Source organism: Nomascus leucogenys, chromosome 14 (assembly GCF_006542625.1).
Source record: "Nomascus leucogenys isolate Asia chromosome 14, Asia_NLE_v1, whole genome shotgun sequence".
Classification (NCBI taxonomy): domain Eukaryota; kingdom Metazoa; phylum Chordata; class Mammalia; order Primates; family Hylobatidae; genus Nomascus; species Nomascus leucogenys.
Window position 1 is genome coordinate 980,698 of NC_044394.1, and position 12,468 is coordinate 993,165.

At 39.2% G+C, this 12,468-nt stretch overlaps 1 protein-coding gene across 1 annotated transcript in view; it reads left to right on the plus strand.

The window, feature by feature from the left end:
* The window catches only part of UTP18 (UTP18 small subunit processome component), a 35,110-nt gene extending 22,988 nt beyond the window's left edge, over positions 1-12,122 (plus strand). The window contains exons 10-14 of the mRNA XM_030827623.1: positions 1,043-1,166; positions 3,826-4,000; positions 9,709-9,851; positions 11,160-11,198; positions 11,971-12,122. Of these exons, the coding sequence (XP_030683483.1) occupies positions 1,043-1,166; positions 3,826-4,000; positions 9,709-9,851; positions 11,160-11,184 (467 nt within the window). The 3' untranslated portion in view covers positions 11,185-11,198; positions 11,971-12,122. The remainder of the gene's footprint in view (positions 1-1,042; positions 1,167-3,825; positions 4,001-9,708; positions 9,852-11,159; positions 11,199-11,970) is intronic.
* Positions 12,123-12,468: the final 346 nt, after the last annotated feature.

Sequence of the window (12,468 nt, forward strand, 5' to 3'; positions counted from 1 at the left end):
CACTGAATTCTCATTGGGAGAATAAGAGTACAGATGGAAGGGTGAACTTTAGAGCAATATCCTACAAGGAAGGATATTGAGGTACTAGAAAAAGGAAGAGGTAAAATAGTGAGGATCCACTTTTGAGATGGATGTAGGGTCATTACAGTAAACTATTTGTGCTTATTCGTAAGCTTGTGTTTAGCATTTTTTAATCATTTAAATAACTTGGTAATAGATAAATTGTATGTGTCTTCTTAATTGTAAATTCCCGTGTTCTGGATCTGTTCATTTTTCACTTCCGCCTCTTCCATCATCATTAACAGTTTGGTATCTAAATCACTAACCTTGCCTATTAGGTAGTCTAATACCTGTTGATAGATATTGGAAGAGTTATGCTAGTGAGTGGTGTTTTGTTTTGCCTCAGATTTTTGCTCCAATAATTTATCTGAGTGGAACTTAGAAGCTTTTTCTAAAAGTTCAACTCAAACCAACAGCTTGTGATTTTTTCCTGTAAACCTAAAGGTACTGTCTATTAATGACTAACTGATGCAGTTTTCTTCTGTATATGTGAATGTATACAAGAAAATTATTAGGCCGGGCATGGTGGCTCACACCTGTAATCCCAGCACTTTGGGAGGCCAAGGCAGGTGGATCACCTGAGGTCAAGAGTTCGAGACCAGCCTGGCCAACATGGTGAAACCCTGTCTCTACTAAAAATACAAAAATTAGCTGGACGTGGTGGCACAAACCTGTAATCTCAGCTACTTGGGAGGCTGAGGCAGGAGAATCGCTTGAACCCGGGAGAAGGAGGTTGCAGTGTGCCGAGATGGCGCAGTTACACTCCAGCCTGGGCGACGAGCAAAACTGCGTCTGAAAAAAAAAAAAAAAGGAAAAAAAGAAAAAGAAATATTCTTAGTCCAGTTTTCCAGAACTAGGAGGGTTATAATAGGTCTGTATTTGTAGTCTCCTGTACTGTTAAGAGGGACTGAGAGTGGCCAGTTTACTTGCGTTTCAAGTTTAAAGCAAAATTAACAACTCTTTTTTTCGCTCTTTTATTCAGGGGATGGAGAAGTTTATGTTTGGGATGTGAACTCAAGGAAGTGCCTTAACAGATTTGTTGATGAAGGCAGTTTATATGGATTAAGCATTGCCACATCTAGGAATGGACAGTATGTTGCTTGTGGGTAAGTAAAGAGAGGTTCTTGTAACCTTAATCACATTGTGCTAATGAGAATATGTTGAGGAATTGAATACACTAGATAGTGCATGAGTAGTTCTCTTTATAAACTATTCAGTAATATGAAATTGGTCAACCCAGCTGAGCTTTTTTCATTTTATCTTCTTTGTGCAGTGTTGAATAATAATATTACAGTAGTTCCCCGCTTATCTGCAGTTTCACTGTTTGTGGTTTTAGTTGCCTGTGGTTAATCACAATCTGAAATCTGTGTAAGGTATTTTGAGAGCAAGAGACCACATTCACGTAACTTTTATTAGGATATATTGTTATAATTTTTCTGTTTTATTATTAGTTATGTTAGTTTGTTACTATGCCTAATTTATAAATTAAACTTTTTTATAGAGATGTGTGTATAGGAGAAAACACGGTACACATAGAGTTCAGTAATCCACAGTTTGAGGCACCCACTGGGGGTCTCGGCACATACGTCCTGCAGATAAGGAGGGATTACTATAATTGCAGTTGAACACCTTTTTAGCAAAGAAAATTCTGGCGCTACCTTATATCATTGTATTTTTTCCTATTTAAAATACCTGTTTGCTCACATCAAGTTTTCCTATAATTATTTTCAGCTTCTTGTCATTGATGGGGAGATAGAATAAGTAACTTTGGGTTTAAATCTTAAAGATACCTAAAGCATTTTTGCTTTATCTAGCTGGGGGTATAAATAAAAAACATGTTTCTAGGAAATACCATTTGTTAGTATTGTAGAAACTTTAAAAATATTATCTAGAACACGTTTTATTCTGCTATTACTGAAAAAATGGTTATTACACTGGGGAAAAGATGGCTGTGTTCTACTTGATTCTGAAGATGCAGGGTGGGAGGATGAGGCATTGGATACTTTGCAGTAATTCTGAGCTACCTTACTAAACCACTAATTAGCACCCATAATTCTGTAACTTCAAGAAGTAGGCTTTTATGATTTTCTTAGACTAAACACAGTTGAGCCATGAAATGATTTCAGTCAAATCCTCCCTGGGATGGGAAGTCAAGGGGTCCTGTTGTCCAGAAACTTAGCATACTCTCTACTCTTTGTTCACTCTCTCCTTCCAGATTAAAACTGGGGAAACTGCTTGTATATATATCCCTGCCACCGTTTGCAAATTGGAGTTTGGGAGGACAGGCAAGTAGAACTAGGCTGTGGAGCTTGGAGACCAGGCCATCTGCCTTAGGCAGTAAGACAGTAACAGATCCCTTGGAGGGAGAGTGCCCTGATGAAGGCCCCTTCCTTTCCTACCCATACCCGTGCCAAGCCTGTAGCGAGGGACATCTCAGCACAAGCCAAGCATTTACCAGGGTAGTGTGCGCAGCAGTTCATGAGTAGGAGATCTTCTGGGAATAAAGCTCCTTTAAAATGAAGACTGCTGTCTAAACTCATTATAAGTAGTTTTTAAATTTTTTTTATTATACTTTTAAGTTTTAGGGTACATGTGCACAATGTGCAGGTTTGTTACATGTGTATCCATGTGCCATGTTGGTGTGCTGCACCCATTAACTCGTCATTTAGCATTAGGTATATCTCCTAATGCTATTCCTCCCCCCTCACCCCACCCCACAACAGGCCCCAGTGTGTGATGTTCCCCTTCCTGTGTCCATTATAAGTAGTTTTAAGAACTGCATTTGCCTCTATGTGGGGCAAGAAAAACTGCACAAAAATTATCTTCACTCAGATTTGTGAAGCCAGTCTTCCTTGCCCTCTCTTTTTTGTATCACTTTTTATTAGCCCCCTTTGAAGGGCCTGTATAGGAAAGAATCTAATACTAGTAGCTTAAACTCATTTAATTTTAATTGCCCTTCAGTGTAATTGATTTCTCATGTGCTTGGCCAAAGACCATTTAAGCCTTTAGAATCTTAAAGTTATTCTCAAAGAATCTTAAGCAAATCTTTAAGCTTTTAGAAGAGGAAGAAAGGACAGGGAGATGAGCCTTGAGGTCACTGCAGCAATAGGCAGGCATCAGATAATGAGTCACCAGGACAGTAGGAATGGCAATAGGGTAATAGGCAAAGGATGTTTGTAATGTATTTGGTAAGTGCTTAGAAGATGGGGAGTGGGAGAGAAGTATTCACATTCTCAGGTTCCAGGCCTGTGCAACCAGAGGAGTGGAATTGTCATTGAAGGGAGGCGGAAGGAGGGGAGGACGGGTGATGGTGTTAGAAGAGATAATATGCATGTGGCCACCCCCACAAACCGTTAGGACTGCAGTGCATAATTAGGACTAAAGGCACTGATTTGGATGTGGTGGGTGATAGGTGGTCTGTGGGAGTAAATGAGATGAATGAGACACTAGAAGTAGGTTGGAAATAGAATCCTGGGGACAAGAATCAGTGGAGAAAGAGGTGACTGTGAAGGAAACAGGATGCAAGAAGAGTCAGTAAAGTTTAACCTTCAAGAAGTCAACAGAAGGGGGAGAATTTGAATTCTGTTTTCAACCTGTTTGGTTGGAGGTTCTATAGGACATCTGTGGCTATAGTGGTGATAGCTGGTCTCTTTGTAACATGATTTCTGTAAATACCAGTTTGTGGGGTTAAATCTGTATTCACTTAGGTTGTGAAAGCCCTTTTACTTGTTTTTTAATCTATTTTAATCCCTTTTCTCTTTGTAGTTCTAATTGTGGAGTGGTAAATATATACAATCAAGATTCTTGTCTCCAAGAAACAAACCCAAAGCCAATAAAAGCTATAATGAACTTGGTTACAGGTGTTACTTCTCTGACCTTCAATCCTACTACAGAAATCTTGGCAATTGCTTCAGAAAAAATGAAAGAAGCAGTCAGATTGGTAAATATTTCATTACCTCTTTATTATTGTTAATTTTTAAATTTAAGTTGAAAACATGTAAGAGTAACAGGAAAGGAGAACGTTGAATTATTTTTAAAACAGTGGCTTCTTTTGATATAGGAATTATTAGTATTGTAGCTCTTGGATGTGGTTGTTGGAAGGATGCACAGTAGCCACCGCATTTGATTACGTCAGTTCTTTCAGTAAAGCTTTGCTGTCCATTCTCACCATTCCTAAAGTGCTCCTCATTTTCAGAGGTTTCTTTTAGTATTAATGTTAAGGACTATATTTAAGGCAGACACTTCGTTCCTTCACAATTTCTTTCCTCATTTACCTTTTTAAGGCCTGTTTTAACAGAATGGAGGCAATTCTCGGGTTTTGAAAGTAAGTTGAACTTGAAAATTAAATTGTGTAAAAGTATTGTAATTTAAATAGCTAGGTAGTACCTGTGAATATACCCTTTGTGTCAGGAATCTGCAGGACCACCTCCAGGTTTGGTGGCTAACTAGAGACGACTTCCAGGACTCTGCATACGTTCATTGAACTCATGGCTAAAATGTATTGCGGTGAAAAGGATACAAAGCAAAATCAGCAAAGGGAAAGGATGCATGGAGTAAAGTCAGGAGGAAACCTTCTAAGAGTCCTCTTCTAGTAGAGTCACACAGGACAGTTTAATTCCTCCAATAATGAGTTGTAACAACATGTGTTAAGTGTTTTCTACCTGGGAAGCTCATTAGACTCATTGCGGAAGGTTTTTATTGGGACTTCATATAGGTACCCTCTGCCTAGCATGTACCAAAATTCTAGATTCCCAGAAGAAAAGATGTTTAGCATAAACCACATTGTTTGTGCAAACAGTTTAGGCACAGTGAGCTACCCATATCATTTAGGGAAAGTTTCATGCTAGTGTAGGAACTGTGTGCTAGTCAAGTTCTCCGACACCATGCAGTGGCCACCCTTGTAAGCAGACCTGTCTGGGTTTTTTTTTGTTTTTTTTTTGTTTTTTTTTTTTTTGAGACCGAGTCTCGCTCTGTTGCCCAGGCTGGAGTGCAGTGGTGCAATCTCTGCTCACTGCAACCTCCGCCTCCTGGGTTCAAGCAATTCTTCTGCCTCAGCCTCCTGAGTAGCTGAGATTATAGGCATGCGCCACCACGCCCAGCTCATTTTTGTTTTTGTTTTTTTAAGTAGAGACGGGGTTTCACCATTTTGGTCAGGCTGGTCTCGAACTCCTGACCTCATGGTCCGCCTGCCTTGGGCTCCCAAAGTGCTGGGATTACAGGAGTGAGCCGCTGCACCCAGCCCAGAACTTTCTAAGGATAGCAGCCTCGGGCCTATGTAAACTCTTTTCTGCCCAACATCAGAGCTCACTTTCAGTGTCACCCCATCTCTGTGAGGTTTCCTACTCTTCAGGCAGAACCAGTTTCCTCATTGATTTAACAATTTTTTGCTCAAGGCACCAGATACACAGAAGGCATAGAACTTTGAATAGCAGAATTACGTTTGCTGCTATGTGTGTACTACCAGATTGTATGCACTTTACAAAGTATGTTATTTTTATTGTGCTTACTTGGCAAAAAGCCTTGCATCTGCCATCAGCTTTGTATTAGAATGTATCGTTTACAAAGATTTACAAAGAGTTCTACAAAAAGTTTGAGCCAAATAACAGTTCTTCAGAGGATTAACTTAACCAAAGTAAACAGTTAATAAAAAGCAGAATTGTGATTTAGATTCCACATTTTTTTCTAGCAGTTCATTGGTTTTCTGACTGAATTCCACAGAGCCCTAGATTCTGCACAGGGCTTTATGTGGCATGTAGGGCAAGGAGGAGGCTAAGCTCCTTACTTGTATTGTGTAGAGCAGTGTCGTTGTTTGTGGTATATAATGGGATTCTGCATATGATTTCCTTAAGAAATGTTTTGTTGCGCTGGGTGCGGTGGCTCAGACCTGTAATCCCAGCACTTTGGGAGGCTGAGGTGGGTGGATCACTTGAGGTCAGGAGTTTAAGACCAGCCTGGCCAACGTGGTGAAACCCCATCTCTACTAAAATTGCAAATATTAGCTGGGCATTGTGCATTGTGGTGGGCTCCTGTAAACCCAGCTACTCAGGAGGCGGAGGCAGGAGAATCGCTTGAGCCTGGAAGGTGGAGGTTGCAGTGAGCTGAGATCGTGCCTCTGCACTCCAGCCTGGGTGACAGAGTAAAACTCTGTCTCAAAAACAACAACAACAAAATGGTTTGCTGGAAAAAGAGTGTGAAAAATACAGCATAGCATTTTATTGCTATCCTGTTGAATGAATCATTTGATAAATGAGAAGGTTCTAATTCAAGTCAGCTTTAAAATCCCTGCTCCCTAATGGGAGTGGTATACTAGTAATATTAACCTTTTATCATTTTAATGGTAGTAAATTGTTTTAGAAAACCATGGGATCTATCTCCTGTTGACATAATATTTTCTGCAAGACACATAATAGTTAGTTCTGCATTGTTTGCTTCAGTGATCATGACAGCATTTATATTTTTTTTATTGTGGCAAAATCACACAAGGAATTCATTAGTAAAAGCCAAATCATAGTTTTTAAATGGTAGTCAACCATAATATCTAATGGAAAGAAGGCATAGCAGCTCCATAATGCCTTGGTAAAACATTGTTAGCATTGTTAAATGCAGTCAATTCCTTATAATGATCCAGATGGTTTTGTCATCCCATTACAAAGCACTGTGAATTTAGGCTGTTGGAATAGTAGGAGACTCAGAAGTCAAATTCCTGTTACATCAACAATTTTGGGTATAGTAGAATGTCTTGGAACTTTCTACCCATTAAATCAAGGATGAGCGAGCTTTTACTTGTTGAATTTTCATATCTGGACACTTAACTGTCGTGACAGAAATGGTATTAGAAAGCCGGCTGCGGTGGCTCACGCCTGTAATCCCAGCACTTTGTGAGGCTGAGGCAGACGGATCACCTGAGGCCTGGAGTTAAAGAAGTTGGATCTTTATAGGCATTTTTCATAATTAATAGTTCAATTATAGCTTTTAAAATGGGGGCTATAAATAGATGTCAGAGCACAGCATAGTTTTAATCAGGTGAGATCATTGGCCTGAGGGAAGATTCACCAATGCATTGAGAGATTACACTGGGGAATTTTGCAGGTAGATGCTATTGATCTCTTAGGAGTACATTGTAAACAATCCCCCTCCTTTTCCCGATATTCCAAGTCAGTAGCAGAGATAAAGTTTAAAATAGGTCAGGTGCAGTGGCCCACACCTTAATCCCAGCACTTTGAGAGGCCAAGGTGAGAGGATCACTTGAGGCCAGGAGTTCGAGACCAGCCTGGCCAACATGGTGAAACCCCATTTCTACTAAAAATACAAAAATTAGCTGGGTGTGGTGGCCCACACCTGTAATCCCGGCTACTTAGGAGGCTGAGACAGAAAAATTGCTTGCCCCCAAGAGGCAGAGGTTGCAGGGAGCTGAGATCGCACCACTGTACTCCAGCCTGGGCAACAGAGTGAGTGAGACTTGATCTCAAAAAAAAAAAAAAAAAGAAAAAGAAAAAGAAGTCATTCAGATAGAAAGGTTGGTTCTAGTGTATTTTGATGAGGAAGAGTCAGAAAACCAGCTCCCCAAACTTCAAAGTCATTCCAGGAAAGTTGGTGAGCGAGGGCCTGAGGCATAGTTTCATAGTATCAGGTGAGTAGGGTGGGAACAAAAGGCAGAGGTAGAACAGCTTTGTCCTCAGCCCTTGCAGCAAATGTTTTTTTCCTGATCATCTGCTTTCCTGATGCTTTGGATCATCTGTTCATAGTTGGGGCATGCTTGAAGGATGCAAACTTACAATAACCCAAGCGAAACACAGTTAAGCTAAGGTACTTATCACAAATTTATATAATATCTGCCTTCCCAAATTAAATGTAAATAAATTTTGCAATATGCATGTTGTGGCTTCTCTCTGTAAAACAGGATTCTGCTTTTTTACTAAGTGCTTGAAAAAATATATATACTTAAAAGTAATTTCTCGAGGAACCTGTATAGAGAGTGGTATTTAAGAACTTAGAAGTGAAGACCAAATTGGGGTACTGCCAACTTCTTAGCTTTAATGGGTCAAGACCATTTCTCATTAGCACCATCGCCTTCACACTGATGCCACGCTGTGCAGGCAGAACCTGCCCTCTGGCAAAGTTGAAAATAATTGAATGTGGCTTGGAGATTCACTGTAAACAGTATTTTCTTGACAAAACGGTCAGTAAGTATGTATCAGAATTTGGCCTAATAGGTGACTGACTGAAACCAGTTTAATAGGTGTATGTATCAGTGGTTTTTACCCAGCACTTGCCTGTGAAAATCACTTTGATTGATGGTATAAAGTCTGACCTGCAAGTGTGGAGGATGACTAACTGCCCAGCCGAATGATAACGGTTGTATGTATTTGAACATGAAGCTGCTATATCTCTTGGGAGAGCTAGAGAACATCTGAAAGTGAGCGTTGTTACAATTGTGGCCTAAAGGTAACTGCTTCCACACCTGGGTTTTATTCATCTACAAATTGGGTGAGGACCTGTCTCAACTCTCCTGAACTTAGGAAGAGACTCTGGAGAAAGAGACTGTGTGTGTTCCTCCTCATACTTAATGTCTGGCTTTGAGGTGAGCTTTTGGCTCCCTCTAAATCAGAACAGTTTCACTTGGAGTTAGATTTTCATGATTCAGCCCTCTTCGAGGAGAAATTGTAAAAGGCAAAGAGTATCTACAATAGTTGAAAATTGAAAGTACAAAATGGCAATTTTATGATAGTAGAATATGTGGTATGACTTTGCCTAGGCTTCAGTTATGTAAAATCAGACTTTATAATGTTTAGCTTTTTTCACCATTTAACTAACCAGATGAATCTTCATGTTTAGAATCTCTTTTCCCTGTGATCAGATTTTAGTATTCTTTACTGTGGTCATTAAGCTAGAGTGGGTACTTTTTGCTGTAGTTTATTCATTAATTTATTCATTCAGCAAACGTGAATCTCTGAGGCATCATGCTAGATGCTGTACTGACGCTTTTTTGTCTTTCCTCCTTTTCTGCTCAGTTAATAACACATTAAAGATCAAATTTTATAGTGTGTACACATGGACACAGAGAGTAGAATAATAGGCATTGGAGACTTGGAAGGGTGGGAGCATGGGAGAGGTGTAGGGGATAAGTAATGATCTGATGGGTACAGTGTACATCAAGCTTGTCTAACCCACGGCCCAGGACGGTTTGATTGTGGCCCAACACTAATTTGTAAACTTTCTTAAAACATGAGTTTTTTTTTTTTTTTTTTTTTTTTTTTAAGCTCATCACCTGTCGTTAGTGTTAGTGTATTTTATGTGTGGCCCAAGACAATTCTTCTTCCGTTGTGGCCCAGGGAAGCCAAAAGATTGGACACCGCTGTCCACCATTGGAGTGATGGTGACACTTAAGAGCCCGGACTTCACCACTGTGCAAGAAATTCATGTAGCAAAACTGCAGTTGTATCTCTTAACTATAAAAATAAAGTAATAAAAAAATGAAAGATCAAACTTAATTTTGGAACACTTTGCTGCACTAACAGACTGTACTTTCTTGTGTGCTACGATCAAAATGAGCTTTATGTTTCAGCAGAAAGATAGAATGAAGATTACAACTTCAGAAACATGAGCTCCCAGTTGCTACACTTTAAAGCTTTTTATTATCTCCTGCAGGTTCATCTTCCTTCCTGTACAGTATTTTCAAACTTCCCAGTCATTAAAAATAAGAATATTTCTCATGTTCATACCATGGATTTTTCTCCCAGAAGTGGATACTTTGCCTTGGGGAATGAAAAGGGCAAGGCCCTGATGTATAGGTAGGTATTATTTATGTTTAAAAGTCAGAGATACCTATAAACTACTTCTGACAGTATGAAGAGATACTATATATTCCTAATTCTACAGTTAATAGTAGTCTGTTTATCTTGACTGTCATCTTCATTATCTTACTTTGGGTAATTTTCTACCATAAAATGTCACTAGCAGGAAAGTTCACCTGGGGAATATATATATTTTTTGGAAAGCACTATTTGGAGAATGTCAAATGGAGAAAAAGTAGCCACTTTAATAATATTTCCACTTTCTTGGTGCCTTATGTTTAGATTATCTTTTGCTGATTTAATAATTCAGTTTACTCCACTAGATTTAATTGATTTCTTTTTAAAAGGTGTTTCTTTCCCTGTAGCTGTAAGCTATAAATAAGGGCGTTAACCACAAAGATAACCAAAACTTCTATGTGCTGTCCAGGTTCTTTTCTGTACCCAGCATACTTGGCTATAAAACAGGAACAAACAAAACCTAATTGCATCATTGCTAGAAGATACAGGTGACAAGGTGGATCTTTAGGGAGAACTAAAGAGCTTTCAGTAGAAAACTTGTGATGTGTAAATCACAGCCCTCTTTCCTTGCTCCTTGTGTTGGTAGTGAATGCTACATAGAACCCTGTGTTTATGTTTGTATGCTTTAGGGAATTCCTGCTTTCAAAATGGACTAAAATCTGGAGTGAAGAAAAGGAGGAATGTAAATTGGTTTTGAGGAAATAGTTGTGAAAGGAGAATATACCAGACAATAATGTGGTTTACAGTTCTACTTACTTTGAAAGGAAAACAGGTTATACCAGGATAATTTCATCAGTCTCATTTCAGATCAGATTTGGAGTGGTTCTGTTTCAGTTTGTATTTTATAAAAGGATGCAGATTCTTATTGCACTTAGAATTTTCTTCCAAATCCTTTGGTATTTTTATAACTGAAATTTTCTTTTCTCTTAAGACCCAGAGGCCATTAGAATTTTCACCAGAGCATTGCTCTTTAGAATGAGACTGTTTCTAGCTATACCAGTGACTGGAATTGACTGATGATATTTGTATTGATTATGTGTGATCAGGTATTTCATAGACCCCCCATGTGAAACTTTGGAGGAAGCTTACTCATGTTATCTAAAATATGAGGCGTTCAGATCCTCCAGAATGTCAGATTGAGGAGTCTGAACCTAACTACCTGGTGTGAATGATTGTGATTACATATTTTTCCCACTAAAATCTTCCTAAGTGCCATTCTGTGATCTAATTGAAAACACTGTGGGTAATTACAAAGTTGTTTAGATGACTTATTTTTTACTTTTCCAGGTTGCACCATTACTCAGACTTCTAAAGAGACTGTTTGAAGTAAGAAAGCCCTTTTCTTACAAATTCTGCAGGTTTTAAGATTACACCCATTGTTGCCAGTTGGTGGAAGCAGCACATTAGCTGAGCTTTGTTTCTCTACCCCTAGGTTACTGCATCTTTATTTAGAGGGGTGGGATGGAAGTAGATCAGGAACTGTCTAGCTGAAGTTGAACCTTCCTTTCTTATCCCAAATCACAATCTGGCTCGGTTATTCTGAGGTCTGATCTCTAATGTTGCATTCAATAATTCTCATCAAAATTGTAATTACTGAACATGTTTAATCCACAAAGGACTTAATAACACAGAGAGATGGGTCTTCAGATATAGCTATAGCTTGTATGAGCTTAAATCCTCTTATTATATATATGTTTCTTGAGAGATTAGCAACTTGCCCTGTTTCACAGAGCTAGATAATGGGGCTGGCCATTAGTTCTGCTGCCCAATATTTAAAACCGTAGAACATCCTTCCCTTCTCATGGTGTCCTTTCGGGCCTGAGATGTGGTGGTTCTGAGATTGAGCTTTGCAATTGGCCTCTTCATCACAGTCGACTGTTTGGTCTCCTCAGAGATGAATGTTGAGGGACTTTGAGAATGCTGATAGATTTAATTAGGACAAAGGATTTTTAAAGGAACAGGCATTTTGGGCAAAGCTTTAGCAAGGAGGGGAAAGCAGTTTAGCTATCCTGTCTCTAAAGATTACATTGCCAGTACGTGTTTGTTGATGACCAGCAGCTATAAATCAGGTATGTAATTTCTTTTGTTCTTTCCTCAGGTCCAGTTGAGTCACAAGAGAAGCCTGTCTTGATATATCGTCTCAGAAACTTTCCTGAATGTGTCATAATATATGGAAAATGATTTATAGATCCAGCTGTGCTTAAGAGCCAGTAATGTCTTAATAAACATGTGGCAGCTTTTGTTTGAAAATAAGTGTATCTGGTTCTTCCCTCCACCCCCAACACACACACACAAACTTGGATGCATGTAAGACTAAACATGAGAAATTGGAAACACCTGTCTGTAGCCAAAAATAATATAAGCAGATTTTCTCATACTTCTCGTACAGCTAACCCTGATGCATAGATCTCTTCCTGAATGGATCCTCCTTCCTGAATAGATCTCTCCATGCTTTAGGGGATCAGCTAACAGGTAGTCTCTTGAGCTGTGGAGGTCAGTCGGCTTGATATGAGAGCAGTGAAATCTCACGTAGTGAAGTTTGAACTTCCAAGTCTTCCAGGAAAGATGATTTTGGAAATGAAAAGGCTTTTCTGGG